Source organism: Uloborus diversus, chromosome 10 (genome assembly GCF_026930045.1).
Source record: "Uloborus diversus isolate 005 chromosome 10, Udiv.v.3.1, whole genome shotgun sequence".
Lineage (NCBI taxonomy): Eukaryota > Metazoa > Arthropoda > Arachnida > Araneae > Uloboridae > Uloborus > Uloborus diversus.
Window position 1 is genome coordinate 82,288,864 of NC_072740.1, and position 21,031 is coordinate 82,309,894.

A 21,031-nucleotide genomic window follows, 5' to 3' on the forward strand; every position below is an offset into this window, starting at 1 on the left:
GCATTTTAGGCCCCGGGAATACTGGGCACAATATGCTCAGCGCCCAAAGTTCCCGGCGCCTAAAATGCTCGGCGCCCAAAGTTCCCGGCGCCCAAAGTTCCCAGTGTCCAAAATGCTCGGCGCCCAAAGTTCCTGGCGCCCGAAATTCCCGGCGCCCAAAGTTCCCGGCGCCCAAAATACTCGGCGCCCAAAGTTCCCGGCGCCCAATTTACGGAGCTCAATCTGCGCAGCCCAATCTTCCTAGACCGCCCTTAAGTAGCTGTTACAGAAAGCTCGATAAACTATCAAGCCAGCTGGTTGCCACAATGACAAGCATTTTCTAATTAGTAGCATGTAATCAAATTAATAGGTATAATCAGTTTTTTGAAAAATGCAAGGAAAGTCAGTGAAAATTAAAGAAAAAAAACCCGGGGTTGGAGTCGGAGTCGGCATGTTTTCAAACGACTCCGACTCTTCAACTCCGACTCCACAGCCCTGCATTCCACCCACGGACACGCAGCTGAATTTCACGCATTTCACGATGCGTTTTCATACCGCATTCCATGATGCCTCTCACACGGCGGGTTTTTAAAAAAACTGGTTTTATTTAAGGATTACTGGATTTCATACGCTTCATGTTCATGCATTAAGGGCTTGTACAGACTTTTGACTGGATGAAAAATGCTGAAAAATGGGATAAGTAAAAGGAAAATTTGAGTTTTAACCATATGTTTCTGATGAGGAACCAAGCAGGCTAAAAACCATGAAAATACGATTATAAAGGGAATATTTCGTATTAAATGAATTGTTCATCATTCTTTTACAATGTTTCTTACTTAAAAACTTCGAAAAGCTTTCTTTTTTAAACATAAAGAAGAGTTTTTAAGCCGTATTACAGTTCCCACAATCCACTGCAGTGACGTTTAATACCTCATAGAGTCCCTAGGGACTCTAATACCTCATAACAACAATGACGTCATAGTACGACTTTTCAACTCAATAGTCATTTTTCTTTATAAGGTTTGGCAATCACATTTATTCACGCGGTTTGTTTGTGTTTTGATTTGTGGAATCGCATGCTTTTTGGAGTAAAAATCAGCGATTGATCCGAGAAAAACATTTTTTTCTGAAAGAAAATAAAGTAAGTAGTGTTTGTTTTCAAGATTAGGGTTCTTTTCAAAGCTTTATTAACGTGACAGCATATTGTGTGATTTTATCCGTATGTAAAAATAATTGAAATGTTCTCAATGCTATAAACTTTATTGTTGTTCATACGAATATTTCAAAAAGAAATCTGTCGGTCAGACATTTTTAAATTTTAATGTCGCATAAATAGGTAAGTGAGTATACTTTAAATTTCTGATGCAGTAAAATTAGCTAAAAGCTTTTTAGAATGAAGTAAATACTTTTCGAAATTCGACAATTACGATTAAATTACTATAGAACTTAATGTGAGATATTTTTTTTTTACCAATTGCTGGCTTAGAATTTTACTATAGCAATCTTTTATATGGCGTGTAATCTATTCAGTGAATAATATTGAACAACCTATATAAAGGGACTTGAAGAAATGTCTGCTATATGGGAGTGTTGGTTAAAGGTAGGCTTGCCAGACGTCTCGTTTGACCGGGACAGTCCCGGACTTCAGACAGAATCCCGGTGTCCGCCATGTCCCGGAAAAAAATAAATTTGATTACAAATGACCAAAAGAGTCAAAAAATAATTAACTGAGAAGGATTATCTAGGATAATTACTTTGTCTTTTGTAACATAGACTTGAAAAATTAGTGTCGGATTAATTTGTGAGAACTTTTACAACAAGATTAAAACCAAAAAAGACTAAAAAGAGTACTTGCCAATGAAAAGTATATCTAACGATTGTTCAATTTTTTATTCCTGTCTCAAAGTGTTTCTTCTTACTAGAATGACTTGTAGATATTAACATGCAAGAAGTGAAATTTAATTTATCTGCTCATGTCATTTCTTATTGCCCTTGTTTTATGTTCATAATTAGTAGTAATCATTTACTCCTAGCATTGAGAATGAACTGCCCTGTAAAATTCTCTAAAACCCAGTCATGGATGTGTACCCTTTTGAATACTCGCGACGTTGGGGGGGGGGGGGGGCATTCCAGTGTCCCGGTTGAACATTTCAGAAGTCTGGCAAGCCTATATGAAGAACATGTGCAGAAAATATCTTTTTGATCTGAATTGTTTTCCGTCCAATTTTGAACAATTCAAACTCCTAAAAATTAGTGCCTATTGGGAAACTGTAAGCCAAGTAGGCTTCCAAACTTAAAGGTGGATTTGCTTCAAACAAACTTTGTCGGAAATAGCTCTTGATTAAGGTGACCAGGCGTCCCGTTGTTCCCGCAAATAGTGTGGGAGCAGAAATGTCCCGCTTTCTGACAGTTTTAGCTACCTCAACTCTAACGAATTAAAAAAAGAAAAGAAAAGTGTAAGAAACATGTTCATAGATAATAAAATATTGAGCGGCAATTAAGCTAGTTAGGGTAGACCAACCAGTGAGTGAACACCACCCAGTGAATGAACACCACCCAGTGAATAAACAGCGTGTTATTTTTTTAAAGAAAAGAGCTTCCAAAAATTTTTTTCTAAATAAATTCACTTAAAAAGCTTTCTTTGATGATATTCTAAGCTATCTGACACCTGACTGGTTACTTTGGTCACGTATTTTTTTCCTGAAAAAAATATAGAATTTTTACTGCCGTGAATCACTCTTTTTCTCTTCCAAAATAATAAGGCTGGTTTCGTACATGCAATTATTTTGATAAATATTAATTGTATTTATAAATTTTGTTTTTTAATTCTACGAAAGACAAATTAAGTATACATATTTAGGCTATGGATTTGAATTGTTTCAGTCAACACAGAATGCTTAGATTTTCAGGCAGAGGGGTGTTCACCCACTGGGTACAAAAACTTACTAAAAACCTGTAAATGAACACTGGCAAGATTTCTTTTGATTTAAAAACAAGTTTGAAGTTTCTTTGAGATATTTCTCTTTTCGTACTTTTTTTGTAATGCAGATAATTTTATGTGTTTATTTATTTACATATTTCATTTTATACTTATTTATTTATTTGTTTGCAAACAATCAACACTTTTTAGCATATTACTGATTTTTTTTTTTTTCGTGTTCTTTAATTATTTTATTTCATGTTACATTATATTACATATCTTATTTATTTATTTATCAAAAAAATTATCTATATCTCTATCTATATACCTAGCCACCTATCTATTTCAATCTATCTATCCATCTATCTGTATCTATATCTATTTATGTATATGCCTATCAATATTTATCTACATCTCTCTATCTATCAATCCATATCTCTCTATCTAGCTGTATATCTACCTACCTATCCACCTGTATCTATCCATATCTCTATCTGTATATCTACCTATCTATCTATTTACCCATTTACTTACCTATCTATCTATCTATCCATCTATCTGTATCTATTTACCTACCTATCTACCTATTTACTTATCGATCGATAGACATTTTTTTATTCATCTATTCACCAACCTATCTACCTCTCTCTATCTATCTATCTATACGTACTATCTATCTATACCTGTATATTTATACGTACATATATATCCATTTATTTATCTATCTACCTATTTACCTACCTATCTATCAATCGAACCATCTATCTATCTACCTATATATCTATGTACCAATTTGTCTATCTAGCTATCTGTCTATATATCTATATCTATCTACCTACCTATCTATATATCTATCTCTTTTGATTGATAGACAAGTAGATAGGTAGATAAGGAAGATAAATATATAGTGATAGATTAGAAGATAAATAAATAGGTAGATAGATAGGCAGAAAGAGAGATATAGATAAAAAGATGGATAGAAATATAGATATAGACAGGTAGATATAGGGGTGCCCATCCCCCCCAAGCTCAATGGTGCAAATTCCCCCCCCCCCAAAAAAAAATTCTCGCTTTTGAATTGGGTTAAACATAACAGTTTTTAGAATGTTTAATTTCCAGTCAAATTCACGGGGGGGGGGGGGGGGGGGTAGCGCTAAAAATACTATTTGAACTGAAATGCTGTTGGATTGTTGACCCGCCTTGCCTTTCCTAATTTTAAAACGTGGACCTTGAGTAAACAAGTTTTGGGTACCCCTGAATTTTGCTACACCTTTTTTTTTTTCCTCCCAAACGTATGAATAATTACAGGGACAACTTTCTGGCTTGGGAGGGAGTCATTACTAGATGTATACAACATGAACTGTGAAACGGAAATTTATTGTCAATTAGATAGGGGGTCCGGAAAATTTTTGAAATTGTAATTTTAAAACCACAGTTTTACACGATCTCTAGTGATGTTAGGAGAATGAAAGGTTTGGTGGCAACTTCCCGGAAATTATTCAATATTGAAACGTTAAAAGCGCAATTGTGAATTGTCTACCGTTGTGTTAAGGAGGGCTTTCCTTTGTTTTCAAAATTGTAGTTCTAAAAACGCAGTTTTAGATTATCTGTGATAATGTTAAGGAAAGAAGAGATCCTAGGGCTCGCCCCTGGAAAAAATTTCAAAATTAAAGTCTTAAAAATGCTATATATGGTTGGGGGACAAGCAGTTTTCTGAAATTGAAGTTCTAAAATTGCAATTGTAGCCTACCTTTGTGACGTTAAGAAAAAGAATTTTCGGAAGCTCTCCCGGAATTTTCTCGATATTGAAGCCCTAAAAACCAAATTTAAGACGACTTTTTAATAATCTTGACGAGAGTGAGGAAGAGGAAGAGGGGTGCTCAACTTAAAGTTTCGAACAGGTAGCTTTAGAAACGCAGTTTTGATATATCTTGATAATGTTAGTGGAAGGTGAATTTCGATGCCATTCCCCCGGCAATTTTTCGAAATTGATACTCTAAAAACGTAATTCTAGGCTTGTCTTTGATTGTGTTAAGGAAAATGGGGGAATCAGGGTCTTTCTTCTATAAATGTTCCGAAACTGCATTACTAAAACGCAGTTTTAGATGACTCTTGACGATAAAGAGGGTGTCATTCTGGCGTTACAGTGGGGGCGCTCTCCTGGAAGTTTTCCAAAATTGAAGTCGTATAGCCAAAAAAAGATGAATCACACACACCATAACAGATATTTTTCGGAAATCCTCAAAAAGGGATTCAGCTATTCTGCAAACATCGAAAATCAGAACTCGAGAATTTTAACGAATCAAATATCCTTCTATACATATCAGATCTGGAAGAAAGTAAATAAGATTTACGAAAAATAATTTAAATACCTAAAGAACAGACTGTTCTACTTCCATCAGCAAAAACCAACATCAGTGAAAGTTTTAATAAAAATCATCTAATGATAAATTGAAACAATCAGTTTAAAAATGGTAGAGAAGATGGGAGTAAAGTAAAATGAAAAATTCTTCATAAGCTTAAGCTAATTAATGGAGAACATATATTAACTGTCGATTGGAGGGATAAATAATATGTTATTGGAGGGACTTCAAAACTAGTTCTCAACGATTGTCAAGGTGCAAATGAATCAATGAAAGACTGGAGCATAATGGTCAGAATTATTACAAACAATAAAACAATTTTGACCTCTCTCCCTCTCATCACTGTCACACGTATTCATCATGCAGAATTGTGCTACTTACAGAAAATTTATAGATATTAAAAAGAAATCAAATCTTCTGATCCAGCTTTGAAATGGACACCAACTCCATGCCGTCTGTGATGCTTCTTTCATTGAAAATGAGACACGGTCATGAAATTTTGGAAAGCGTACCAGGGCCGTTGCTATTTCAAAAAACTTGGGGGGGGGGGGGGGGGGTACGCTTTTTGGGGGTCCCTTAATTTTTTCAAACGCAAGTTCGAATGTGCAGAGAGAGGTAGAAAAGATTTGACATCTGGTTTAGCAGGGATAGTCATATTACTAGACCTTAGTACTAGTAATATAAATCCTATTGATATTTGCAATTTGAAACAATTATCAATAGAAATGCGATATTCCTATCGCAATTTGAAGATATAAAAACGCAGTTTTAAACTATATTTTAAATTTGGGAGGAAGGGGAGAGGAGTTCCAGGATAGCCTCTCCCGATAATTGTTCCAAATTTAAGTTCCCAACAAAATCGTAAGTTATATTTAATTATGTTTAGAAGAGGGGGTCTAGGGGCTCTCTCTCGGGAATTTGAAATTGAATATTGAGGGAGGAAGAGACTCAGGGTCATCGTTATATAATTTTTCAAAATGCAAACTTCAAGAGCACGCATTTCTAATTGTGAATTATTTCTGATTTTGACATGTAAAGGGGGGTCCGGGGGCTCTTCCCCGGGAAAAATTTGAAAATTATAGATCAAAAAATGCAATTTTAGACGATCTATGGTGATATTGAGGGGGATGAGAGATGCGGCTTCCCACCCCATCGAAACTTTTTGAAATTTTGAAGTCTTAAAAACGCGATTGTAGACTTTTTTGTTAAAATTTAGTGCACCGCCAGTTTCTTGAAACCAAAACTCCGAAAACGTAATTTAAGCCAACCTTCAATGAAGGGGGGGGGGGGAGAGTTTTGAAGGGGTTCACGACCAGAATTGTTTCGTAATTGAAGCACTAAAAGCGAGATTTAAGACATTTTTCGATGATGTTGGAGAGAGAGAGGCATTCTCTCGAAAAAAATTTCGATCCGTAGAAACTGCAGTTGAAGATTTTTGTTAATGTTAATGGGTGGAGAGATTCGGAGTCCTCCCCTGACAAATTTTCAAATTTGAAAATCAATTAAAACAATCGTAGACGATTTATTAATACTGTTAGAGGGGTAGAAGGTTTTGGAGATCTCTCCCCCGAAAGATTTTCTAAATTGAATCCTTAACAATGAAATTTTTGAGGATCTTCCGTAATATTTGGAGGACGACAGTTTTGGTACAACTCAGGCAGTTTTTTTTTAAAATTAAAGTTCAAAAGATGAAATTTATTCGACCTTGAATGAGGATGAATGATTAATTGAGAGGGCGTTTCTCGGAGGTTATGTTGGGAGCACTCTCATGGTTTTTAGAAATTGCAGTTCTAAATACTCAGGTGTAGTCCATCTTTAATAACGTTCCGCTAAAGGATGGGGTTTGAGAACATTTTTCCGGGATTTTTTCAAAACCTAAATTTTAAAAACTCAATTCCAGGCCAGCTTTGGGGACGTAAAAAGAAGGGTTTGGAGTTCCCCATTCTTCCTTACAGTTTGGCTATGTCCCTCCTTTCTTCATTGTCAATTTTAGTTACTGATTAACATATTGTGGTAACATTTTCTTCCAATTTTCCTTTGCCAAACACGATTATTTGCTTGGATTTTCCATAATAAAACTTTCAATTTCCCCCCTAATATTTTTGCTTTCTTGCAATAAAAGCGTTTGCGGCCTTGGAAAAAGGACTTTTAACGTTTTGAAAAGATGTGGTAATTTTCTGCGATACCTTAAGTCTCTATTCCACTTCATTTTATTTTAAATATGCCACCTGCATCTCTTGATTAAGCTGTGATTTACTTACGATTTTTACATTCAAAAATTTAGAACTTTTGGTGTGAGTATTCATTACATTACATTGAATCTCTCTTTGCATTTAACTGTTACTTTTTATTTTATTTTTTCTCTTTATTTCATATTTATTTCGGCGACCCATACATTTTTCTCCACTTAGCAATGATCTTCAGTACAATATTTTTCATCAAAAAAAAAAACCGCATAGGAATGTTTTGGCGAACCCTATCCTATGGGCTGTTCTAATGAAGCTGTCCTATTTATTTATGTTTTTTATATTTTTTTTAACTGAAGAGTCATGAAGCAGTTTTGTATAACCAGGACCGCCGAGAGGCAAGGCGTGCACCATGTTAGTTTTGTCGCCTTTCCTCCCTCCCATTATGCTAACTTTACTCTATGCACAATGATTTAATTTGAGCTGAGCCCATAGTTTCCGACTAGGCAGACATACCCATTCTGCGGACTAGTGAAGAGTGTACTATACTGAATATTTTTTTTTGGTTAATAGAAATGTTTGAAGCGTACATTTCGGCGACTCTTAATAAAAGAGAATCATGGATCAATTGTATTTTAAGATTAAATTTTCTATTTAAATTTTACTAAAAAATACTTTTTGTCACTATTGTTTCAATTGTTCATTTATAATTACTATTTTATTTTTTTAAAACAACGAAGAGTTTCCCTTTCTCTTCGTTCGTTTACATCGCTTAAATGAAATTGACGTCTGAAAAACTGGAGGGTGTAGCACCCTCCTCTTGGCGACGGCCCTGAAGAGTACGTGAAAAAAGTGTTATTAATGCATCTATTTCTTGTTGAATAAGTTTAAATATTTTTCCTTTCTAAAATTCAAAATTTCATGTTCTAAAGAAAAAATAAGTTCTGAAAAAAAAATCCCCCCCGAAAAATTTTGATGGCGCAACTTGCGCCATAATCCCCCCTTGTGGGCACCTCTGGGTAGATAGATAGCTATAGATAGATATAGATAGGTAGATGGAGAGATAGTGGTATAGATTGATGTAAATACAGATAAATAGTTAGATATGTAAATAGACAGGTAGATAGTTAGATATAAATGGGTAGAATATTAAATAGATAGATAGGTAGATAGATATATAGACAGGTAGATAGATGGATATATATAGGTACTGGTAGATAGGTAGATATATAGAAAGATAGATCGATATTTATTTATCTATCTAGAACGATAGATAAATAAATATCGATAGATAGGTAGATAATTAGATAGACAGATAGATATATATATAGACAGATAGATAGACACATAGATATATAGAAAAATAGTTAAGTACATAGATAGATAGGTAAATAGATAGATAGATTGAAGGATAAATGTGTAGATAGAAAAATATGTAGATGCATGGAATAGACAAATCAGTAGATATATAGATAGACCGATATATATGTAGGTAGACAGATAGAGATATGGATAGATATATAGATCAATAAATAGGTATATAGATAGGTAGATAGATGGAAAAACAGACAGATAAATCGATAGATGGATAGACGAATAGAGATATGGATAGATGGAAAAACAGATAGATAAATCGATAGATGGATAGACGAATAGAGATATGGATAGATGGATAGATAGATATAAATAGTTAGATAGATAGATTTAAAAACTCTTAGTTTTGTTTTAAATCAAAATTTATCATGTTCATTCACTGGACCAATTTGTGTTCATTTACTAGTCGGAGGTGTTCATTCATTGGGTCATTGTGCCATTTTTTCTTTAAGCACTCATAAAAGGAGGAAGAGGTACCATTTAAGTTCCCGCAATGTTTTTAGATATTACATAGATCAATCAAAATGTTTTAACTATCAAGTTCTGAATACTATAGTAATTAAAGTTACTACGACTTTTTAAAAATGAAATTGTGCTTAAGTATTCATTCACTGGTCGGTCTACCCTACATAAGTAAAAAAATAGCAGTTACCAATCAAGCAAACTAAGCATAACCACAAGGTTTGTAGATCAGTGTGTAAAAAAAGTTACATTGTTTTTTGAAAATATTAGTCAATTGGCTTTTTTTTAAAAAAAAAAATAATGCATGGCAAATTAATATCAAAGTAGCAACCTTTAAACAAGAAGTTCCATCTAGAACTAAATGAGCCTACTTTCCTGTATACCAATACAGTAGAAGACCGTTATAACGCACACCTTGGGACCAGAGCTTTTGCATTACACAGGTTTTTGCGTTATATAGATCATTTCACAAATTTTGAAACTAATATTCAGAATATATCTATATATCAGCACTTCAGAATGAGTTTTATCTGCAATGAGTATTAAAGCACCAATATTACAATTAGTTATTCACAAATAAATATGTTTCACAATCAAAATCCTGCACTTCTGCTAGCTCTATAGTTTGCATAACAGCTGCATTTTCAAGAGCCATCTGGTATTTCCTGTTTACTATGAGTACTAATTTTCAATTTAAAAGCTTTGAAATAAGATGGAAAAATGAAAAACTTCCAAAATTTAATTTGCCTAGCAATTTTTACTTTTGCAAAGCAAAACAGAGGGATTTTTTAAACTTCAAAACCTATTGTTTACTTCTGAAAATTGCGGTTTATAGAGAATTGCATTATACAGGTCGGCGTTATAACGGTCTTCTACTGTATCAACTTTCTAGTATCTAATCTACATTCTCAAAATTAGCTAACATTGCAAATTATTTCGGACACAACTTCTTAACTTTTAAGCTGATTTCTAGAAGTAAAATATGTCTCACCCATCTAAAAAAATAGATGTGTTAAAAATAAATAAATGAACAAATAAAAAGTAGTAGTACCTTTTAAACAAAGCAACTAACATATTATTTTCCATGTAAAAAAAATCTTATATCACTTTCAAAAATAATTAAAAATAGTAAGCTCAGTAAACAGTAGTGTTGCTTACGTTAGCTGAAATAGGCTATATGTTACTTCGGATGCACATTTTTGGATACAATACTGCATTCGACGCTCGATATAACGACCACTCTGTCCCATAGAAAAAGGTCTTTATAACAAGTGGTCGTATAAGATTGTATGATTAAAAAATATATACACATGCTATAGGCTTGCCAGACCTCCCGGTTTGACCGGGACAATCCCGGTTTTCAGACAAAATCTTGGTGTTCCGGTCAGTTAAATTCATGTCCTGGAAAAAGATAAATTTAATTACACAGATGACCAAAAAAGTCTAAGAACAATTTACTGTGGTAGTTAGGATAATTCCTTTTTGGTTTGAAACATTAACTTGTAAACTAATTTCGAATTAGCTTTCAGGGATTTTTACAAGATTAAAATAAAAAAAAAAAAAGACTTTTTAAAAAAGTCCAGCGAATGAAATATTGTTCAAACTTTTATTCCTCTTTCAAAGTTTCTTCTTACTAAAGTAAATTATAAATATTAACATGTAAGAAATAAAATGTTTTAAATTTATCTGCTTTTATCATTTCTAACTACCCCAGGTTTAGCTCATAATTAGTAACCATAGCATTAAGAATGAAATACAACACTCAGGGGTGCAATCAGAAAATATTTTTAGGGGGGGGGGCACAATTTGTTTTTCACAATACTCTATCAGCGTTCTCTCTCTCTCTCTCTTTGCATCAATAAATATTTATTATTATCATTAATATTATTTAGTAAAATTCCTTAAAATTGTATAAGTTTTGCAGTTTTTTCAAAAACTGTTGCAAAAACATTAATTGTTCTTATGCCAGAATTGAAATCACGTTAAGAAAAAACTTTAATATACTTGAACCAGTATGGCGGTAAGATGTTCAAATTAATAAATGGAAATCAATACTTGTTATTACTTCGTTTACTATATTAATGAAATAAATCAAAATGCACACGAATTTTTATCAGCAAAAGCTCTAAAATATTAATATTTTTAAGATCATTCAAGGAAAGAGAAGAAAAAAAAGGAACACGTTAAAATGGCATGAAATCACTTAAAAATACAACAAAATAATCAATAAAATCACTTGCACTTGATGAGTCCTAAATATACACATTGCATATGTACACTTATAAAATTGTCTTATTGTTTACAATACAAAGTTTAACCGTCATTGTTTCTTGGTTAGTTCTTCAATAACTTCATCTGGTTGTACAACTATATCTTTGTTGATACAAAGCTGTGCTAATCCATTTAAGCGTTCTTGCATCATTGTGCTTCTTAAATAGGACTTGAGACGGCGCAATGTTGAAAACGATCGCTCCGTGGTAGCAGAAGAAATAGGCAGTGTTATGAACGATTAGTTCCTAACTACAGAAAAAATAAATGCCGAAAAGGAGAGAAGGGGAAGTTTTAAATGACCTTTTGTCGTCCCTGCTTACTATGGAACCACTTCGTTTTCTCAAAGCGCGTTCATCTTCGTTCCAATAAAAAAAGAGTATTTTTGAAAATTGTTCAAATTAGCGTTCTGGGGGGGGGGGAGGGGCACAGGCCCTGTGGCCCCCCCATCTGGTTGCGCCCTTGACAACACTAAAAACCAGTTAGGTGTGTGTACTTTTTTGAATACTGGGGGCGGGGGGGGGGGGGGGGCCTTCTGGTGGTCCTGGTGGAACATTCCAAAAATCTGGCAAGCCTAGTTAAAGGAGGTTTTCCGTTAATTGTTTTATCAAGGAACAAACACACTTTTTGATTTAAGTTACAGTTATTTCTTCATTATTGTTGTTAATTTAGCATAACCCTTGATGAAACTCATTTTGTCATTTTCCTGATGCTGCTTGTCATTCTCAAGGTTTGTGAAAATTCGACCACTTTCTTTGAGGAGTGTAGCAAAGTAAAAGTGAGATCCTTCTGTTATTCTCTTAATAAGCTCCTAACAAAGAGTAGGTATGAATTTTTTTAGGAATTTTTATTTTTGAAGAATTTCTGATTGGAAAATGTTAGGTTTTTGGCTAATCACGCACCTGCTTTGTGGCTCTTAAGTATCCTGGAAGACCAACCCACAAATGATTGGCTTTTTAAGGCAAAATTTTTTTGTTCAGTCATTGTGCAGCCATCTCTTGGTCACTCTATTGTCCATATGCTGTTATTCTGAGTGAAAACCCTGTTTCTAATGCAATGAGATACTTAGAACGGTGTCAAAGCGTCAGAATTCCTCGATATTTGGAAGAGCAGAGACTCCACTTTTAGGTGCTGAAAATGGAGACATAGTACAGGATTTTCGTGTTTTTTGTCAAGAATTTGTGCCTGAACTTTTAACAAGATTGAGTACTGAACAAATAAATAAAATGTTATTTTCATACTTGTGTCCAGAAACTTTTGAATTTGGGATTACATTTATTTATTTTATTTTCCTATTTAACAAGCAAAACTAGGAATTAAAAAAAGCAGAAATGTCAAAATTTTCAGAACCTAATTATTTGTTTTACTTTGTAACTACAGTGAAACTTCTATGAGCGACCACCTCCATTAACGACCACTTTTCTGAGGCACCGAATTTCTCCCGTATATGACTAATGTTAAAATACCTCTGGGAAAGACCATTGAAACCTCTCACAACGACCGGCAAATCGTAAACCTCAGCATTCAAAAATACCGGAATTTTTGTTAGAGAAAATTCAAAAAGAGAGAGACAACAGAAGAAAAGCAATAGAAAATAAAGTTCATATGGACACAGAAGTTTTCTCATATCAACAAAGGTGGAAAGAAACCAGAATAAGGGATTAAAATCTATTCTCCAGTGGTTCCAAACGTGTTCCTTTCTTGCTCTCTCTGCTTGGAACCTCATTGAAGTCAAAAAAAGGAGGGTGTTGTTTTTCGGACCCTAGGGAAACTAAGGTGGCACATGCAAATCTCAAAGCAAATCAAGTGTGCACCTTTCATTGAGGGAGGTTGATAAGAATAGAACTTTATTAAAAGGTTGTTTCTTGGAATTTCTTAGTTGCTTACGGGAGAGGGGGGTTAGAAGGAGGCATTAGCATTCCTACTTCATCAGAGTGGACAAAATCTATTTTTAGTGCCTGTGAAAGCTCAAGAGCTGGTTTCAGTGAATTTGCATTCTGCTTTTCATCACCATACCTACATCGCAGTCAGAATTTCGAAAAAACGAGCAATCTCACGCCCGAGAAACGTGCAGAAGTGTTGAACTTACACAAGAAAGGAAAATCAGAAAGAAAATTGAAGAAAGTTAGCAGCAAAAAAAAAAAAAAAAAAAAAAAAAACTGTCAGCACAACAAACTCGAACAGAAATAGATAATCTTATCTTGCACTAATAATAAGGACACATTATTAATTTATTTTTGCAGCTGAAAACTAAACTAGAAACTTAAGTTGTTTTTGGAAAAACAAAGAATCTGAAGCAGGCGAATTTTTAGGCTATTAGTTTTTAAATCGAAAAATTATGTAAAAAGTATATTTTACATTTAAAATTAAAAAAAATTTATTTATTTAAATACATTCTTATATCATAATGTTCTTGGTTAATACACTGCAGGAAGAAGGTAAATAACAACTATGGTTATATTTGCATGTTCGAAAATGACTTCCAAGAGCGACCAACCTCCATTAACATCCACTTTTTTCAGGAACAGAGAGTGGTCATTCCAGAGAAGTTTCACTGTATTTATGAAACATTATTTAGCACAAACAGTAACTTTTAGAGTTATGTATTCGTTGTTTAGATATTTGTAAATCAATTATTTTACTTAAAAACGAGCCATACTTGTTCAAGGAATTTATTGCGAAGTGTTTGTGACATCTCAAAATATTTTGGGGTAAGTAATATGTAAGTCCAATTCATGTCTCATGTTTAAGTGTTTCTCTGAGTAAAGTTATTGTGTACAAAATTCATCAAAATCTTAATAAAAACATGACTTAAGTTGCTGAATTTACTCATATTACCAGCTCTAGCAAAATTTTATACTTTTTTCTCCCTCTTCTTTTTATGCTGCCATTGAAAGTTTTATGGCTTTTAGTTTTTTAGTTTTTTTTTGCACCCCCCCCCCCACTTGTCAGTCCCAATCACCGCCTCCAGGGTCCGATTAACCTCTGAAACCACGGGAAGCTCAGCCTCATTTTTGGGCCCCTCACTTTTGTTAAGGATATTTTTTTTAACATTCTATGCACATTGATATGACACTGACTAATGCTAAGTGGCCCAGCAGAATTCAGATTTAAATTTTTTCCACTTTACTGAATGACAGAAATATTGTTTTATCACATATGTTGCATTTGAATTCTCAGCAAATATAGGTAATAACATGTTAAATCATATTTGACACTTTACCAAAGAAATTGAATGACATAAAAGTACATTGTAACTAAGTCGAATCAAGTCCCACCAGTGGCGCAGCGAAGGGGGGTTTGAGGGGTGAACCCCCCCCCCCCCCAGAGTCACTGATTTTAACATTTCTATTGCAAATTTTAATACAGATATTTATGCATATGAAAAGGCTGTTTTGATCAAAAAATCCTCTTCAGAAGGTATTTTTGATCACAAAATTTCTTTCAGCAGGCATTTTTAATCAAAAAATACTCTCCAGGAGGTATTTTTGATCAAAAAAACTCTCCAGAAGGTATTTTTCATCATCCCCCCCCCCCCCTCCAGAAGGTATTGTTCATCAAAAACACCCTCCAGAAGGTATTTCTGGCTGCGCTAGTGAGTCCCACATTTGAAAATCTAGCTTATGGCTTCATTTTATCAAATGTGTCCACACTTTCTGTAAATATTTAATTCAAACATTTTTGTTTAAGCAAGTTTCAGTGTTTTCAATCCTTTTAAAAAACGCTGTCAAAAGCTGAAACCGTTTTTTTTTTTAAATCGCGGTTATATAGTAATATTTTGGCCCCCTAAAAATTCTGAGGGGAAGCTCAAGCTTCCCGAGCCTTTTGGGTGATCAGGCTCTGGCTGCCTCTGGTATTGCAATTGCAACCCTCTGTTCATATATGATTTTTGATCCTCGTTATAACACTGATCTGCCATGTCATTTTGTCCATGTTTTTTAAAATCACCCTGTGTATGAATGTGTGTGTATGTTCAACAAATTCACTTTTTATGGTGAAACTTTGTCAATTTGGCACAAAGGTCCTTTGACGCTCAGGAATTCACATGGGGGAGAAGGGATTAGCTAGAATTTCCATGAAATGGAATGTGTGAATTAGATCAGCAATTTTTGAAGAAACAGAAATCATTGATTAAAATCTTTGATTTAAATCACTGACATGCTGATTATTGATTCTAAAAAAAATATAGTTTTCAATTTCAATAAAAACATAAATAAGTTAGTTACAACATTAAATAATACTTACAAGGGATCGATCCAGGTTTTTATTTTTGGGTCCACATGTTGTGAAAAAATTTTGGTAACTTTTTTCTTTTGGTAAAATAAAGAGCTATTTTTGGGCATTTTTTTTCCATTATATATTTTTTGTGAAAGAAATCCTGTCATGTTGCTCAGAGCATATTTAGTTATCACAAATCTAATCAGAAATTCTTTAGGCCTAAAGTATAACTTCATTGATAATAACTTAGTAAGCTGGAGGATTTTTTTTCAATTTATGTTTTTGCTTTTAGATGCATTGACTGAGCTTAAAAAGGATGTACACATTTTTTCACTAATAAATTTTGTGTAAGGTCTAATTTTAAGGTATAAAATTCTGTGAAGTGGTCACTGCCTTTATGATATAGAATTTTTGAAATGGTCGCAAAGCAGGCCCAGCACCTTGGTTCACTTCCAAAGACTGCTTAAAAATAAGGTAAAAAGATTATGATCAGAAGAGCATTTTTATAAATATCATGGATGATGAGAAATGTATAATTAATATTATAGTAAAAAAACAGATTGAATTGTTCATTTTTTAATGAGATAAAAAATTAAATCCAAACAGCGAACCAACATGCCAAACACTCTCCCTGCATGTTTTATGTTTTAATTGTTTATTTTATGTTTGAATTGTGTAGGTAAAGTGATTTTAGAACTGTAGCTACCTTTTAGGTGAATAATCTGGAATATTATCTTACATGAGAATATTCTCTTAAAGGTTATTACCAAGAACTTTACTGCTGTGGGAAGGCAAAGCGCAGTGTCTATAGAAATGAGTTTTTGAGATATTTGAAGAAACACCTGTTGGAATTCACACATATTGACAATAGGGAAATGTTGGTATTTGACTTTTTTTTTTTTTATTTTCATTATTTATTTTTTTATTTATTTCAAAAAAGGAGGTTATGATTTCTTCATGCGGCTTTTTATGTGTGTTTTCGGATTATTCCAAAACTACTGGACCAATTTGAAAAATTCTTTTTTTGTTTGAAAGGGTATACTTCCCAGATGGCCCCACTGTAATTTCATCTGGATCTGATAAGGTGTCCCGGAGAAATCGAAGAAACTTTGAATTTCACACGCTGTGGATACATCCAGCTTACGTCAGCGGTCGAATTACGTCACAGGTCACGTGGTGTTTCCTTGACCAGTGTATTTTTTAGCAAAGGTTTTGCCTTCGTCTTGAACGGGAATTCTCGCGGTATATGGATGATTAATTTTTGCCGCCTCTTAGTTTTTACTTATAGGTGTTACCAATGTTTTACTATGTAGCAAAGCAGTAAATTAAACATATTTTGCTACTTTAATAGCTGAATCAATTACCTTAATACTATTTTTAACTAAAATAACTTAATTTATTCACTAAAATGGTTTTTTTTTTTTTTTTGATGATTCAGTTTTCAAACATATTTAGTGTTCAATCCAAGGGGAATTGAATACAGAACACCCCTCCCCCGATGATTTAACTTAAATTCTTTAATAATATTTTGTAACTGGTGTCTGATTTCTCAAGTTTGAACAGTATTCTAGATTTACTATTTCACAATGCTGCCAGTTTAATTTGAAATTAGGGTTATTCTAATTAGCAGGCTTCAAAAAAAAGGAGGAGGTTATGAACTCGTCAGATTAGTTTTTTCTTTGTACAATGTTCTATAAATATTCGAAGACGCCTGTACCCAGGAGGGTGAGAAAGAACACCTGTTGACTTGGGCCTGAAAATGAAGGGAGCCCATAATTTTTAAAAATTGGGGGAACTATAGAAGTAAAAACAATATGGAGAAGGACCCGGAAAAGTCATTTGTGACTGGCCCCAAAATTTCTGCGCACGCCCCTGCCTGTACTGGTTAGGATTTTTTAAAAAAATTTTTTAATTTTTGAAACAGTATAGTTCCTCGGCCGTCGAATGGTAATCAAGTTCGAGTTTGATGAAATTGAGGGAACTCTTCAAATATTATACTCAGATTTAAAGCGATTTGTACTTCATTAACTTTGTATATCGTCTCAGTGAACCGGTTTTTATGGTTTTTTTTTTTTTTTTTTTTTGTTAATGGATAGGGGGTGGTCTAACTTTACTCTAAGGTTACAAATCTTTGATTTACCCTATTTGTTGTTTAGAGAGAAATGTGATGGGTAAAAAACAATAAATTTCATGTAATTTCCCTCACAAACAATTAAATATAAAACCCAGTGTTAAAAAATGCCATAAAACAAAGGTATGTGTTTTTTTTACCCATAGTTAAAGAAAGTATTAAAAAACATTATTATTAAGAGTAATCATAATGAACATTTTGAATCAAGGATTTTCTGCAACAAACGTAAATGGAATTTTTTACCTTCATCTATAATGGGGGCATTTGAAGAACCATGCGACTTTTATCATGAGTTACATGACACGTAAACTTGAAGTTCTTGTGAAATATAAATTACAATTTACCATGTTACAATTTATAATTTACAATTTTACGACTTGCAATTTACACTTTATTTGTAGCTTGGGACACGTAAAATTTGAATGGTTCTAACTAAATACTGAATCCAGTCTATATTTTTTATTAGAAACGAGATCTATCTATTGTTGCATTTCTGCTAATGCTCATTCATCGTGAGGTTTAGTTAAAAGTTTAAAGGGTTCTAAATCAGATCGAGCTATTACTTCAAGTCTTGACTATGCTGAGAGCTACGTATACTCGTCCTTTTGCAAAGTTCTATTTTCCTAAATCTATGACAGCTTTATCGAGGGTTGTGTGATACGTATTGTTGTGAAATATAATTTACAACTTTACAATTTTTAACTTAAAGCAATTTCTGTTGTTTTTTTAGTGACTCGTGCATTTGCTTTCGGAAAGCAGACTTTGATAAAGTCGAACTAATTATGAAGACAACATTTTTTGTACATAGTTTAGTTGCGCATTTGAAAAAGCCTTTCTTCACAGTCGTCAGAAGTCTCTGAGACGCTGTTGTCTATTTCTTTCTCTACCGTGCTCATCTTAGTTGTTTTCAGACTCATGTGTTCGACGTTCTCATACTCGACTTGCGCATAAAAAAGTTCTCAGCGTCATGTACCACATACTCTATCCTACGAACTTATTTTATATTTACACCACTGAAAAGCAAGAAATAAATTACTTTTAAATAAAAAAAACCGCCTTCAAAAAACACAAAGGAACTAAAAAGCAAAAAATAACCGATTACACTTACATAGTATTTCCTACCCACACCTAGAAATGAAATTTATTTTACAATTCTAGTACAAAAATCAATTACACTAATCACCCAATTATAAAATAAATACTGATTTTAATTACTATACGATGAATTATTTTAAATACCTAACTAATTATATGCAATCTCTTAATATTTAATAACTTTTTGAAGTCGGCGCCTCCTATGAACTACTACCTAACATATCTGAGTCGGTTTAGTTTTAAAGACTAATTTCGTGTTCAGTTAAATTAGTGTTTAATTCAGGATCAGTGGGTTGTCAGTTACGTCAGGTAGTAGTTTATAGGAGGCCCCGACTTTAATAGGTCATTAAAAATTAAGAGATTGTATATAATTAGTTAGGTATTTAAAATAATTCATCGTATAGTTATTAAAATCAGTATTTATTTTATAATTGGGTGATTAGTTTAATTGATTTTTGTACTGGAATTGTAAAATAAATTTCATTTCTAGGTGTGGGTAGGAAATAGTATGTAAGTATAATCGGTTATTTTTTGCTTTTTAGTTCCTTTATGTTTTTTGAAGGCGGTTTTTTTTTATTTAAAAGTAATTATTGGAAACCAAATGAGCAAGCTTGTATATTGCTATGGGCAAGTTAACAGCAGTATCTGCAGAAATGAGTTTTCAAGATATTTGAAGAAATACATTTTAGATTCATTACTAAAAATAAGTAAATATTGGAATTAAACATTTTTTTTGCACTTTTTTTCAGTGGTAACTAAATAAGCTAGCTTGTACAATAAAGCTAACATACAATAGTTGACAAAAATGAAAAATTTGCAGTTACTGCCCTTTACCTGCCCATGACAGTATAATAATAAAAGTAAATTACAATGGGTGACAAAAAGACAAAAGAATGAAAAACGAGAAATTTGCAGATACTGTGTTTTACCTGCCCATGGCAGTTTACACCTGGATTTGTACCATTCTGGTTATGCACTTCCAAATATATACTATGTCTAGATCCCAAAATGTTGCAAGAGAGATTGTTTACTAGTAAGCACTTGTGTAAAATATTTTGATTTTTATGTTTTATCTTTTAGCAGGTTAATTTATGAATTATGTCGAAGAAAGGTGACGGAAAAGTTAGCATGAATAATGAATTTATTGATACTAAAGCAGAAACAGACATGCAGTTAAAGGAAGCTACTTGCACCAAACTTATTGATGCTAAAGCAGAAGCAAATGTAGAGTTAAAAGATGCAACTAGTACCATGTCTGCAAAAGGTAGGCTTTTAATTAGTTCTGCAACAAACTACTTCATTGTGTAGTTTAAGAAATCGCATCCATATACCTAAGTTCATTTTAAAATAGAGCAGACCAGCGATTCCCAATGTGGGTTCTGCAGAAGGTTGAGAAGAGTTCTATCACAAGTGAGTTGCTACATGAAATTTTTCTGTTCTGTAGTATTTTAAGAAAAAAAGAAAATATTACAGATTTGAAACGTTTTGCCAGATTGTAGTAGTAGTCATCATTGTGTTTTTGTCATTATCAGAGGTTGAAATTACTATCAGTCAGTTAGGTGCCAATGGCAAATATTTTTTTCTTAGTTGCCAAAATATAGTTTAGTTGCAGTTGCCAAATTCCATTGATCATATGCATAAATCTTGCAAATATTTATGCAAAGCTATAAAATGAACATAAAAGTTTAAACTAGCTTTAAAAAAATAAATAAATAAATAAAATAAACTTGAAATATACATGGTACAAAGTTATCCCTATAATTGCATAAAAATATAAAGAATAGAATATGAATCCCTTCCCCAAGAACAAAATATTTAACTAATAAACTTGATTAATTTCATATTCAACTGCTATTTAAGTAATTTTATACACTATGGCACAACGCAAATAGGGCATACAACATATAGCACCTTGATACAAATCTATAATTACTGGTTTGTCAAAAGTATGGTAAAAGAACCAATGGTGCCCACCCCCTTAAGAGCAAGGGCGCAGCCCCCCTCCAAAGATAAAAATACCCAGGGCCAGATTTAG

At 33.2% G+C, this 21,031-nt stretch overlaps 1 protein-coding gene across 3 annotated transcripts in view; it reads left to right on the forward strand.

The window, feature by feature from the left end:
- The first annotated feature begins 1,025 nt into the window (after positions 1-1,025).
- Positions 1,026-21,031, forward strand: part of LOC129231504 (deoxycytidylate deaminase-like) — a 40,157-nt gene continuing 20,151 nt past the window's right edge. Inside the window, exons 1-3 of one of the 3 annotated variants that reach the window (XM_054865834.1) lie at positions 1,046-1,120; positions 16,530-16,651; positions 20,077-20,260. In XM_054865834.1, the coding sequence (XP_054721809.1) occupies positions 20,095-20,260 (166 nt within the window). In that variant the 5' untranslated portion in view covers positions 1,046-1,120; positions 16,530-16,651; positions 20,077-20,094. Of the gene's footprint in view, positions 1,121-16,529; positions 16,652-20,076; positions 20,261-21,031 lie in introns of all 3 variants that reach the window. The other 2 variants (XM_054865835.1, XM_054865833.1) reach the window with 2 other exon arrangements.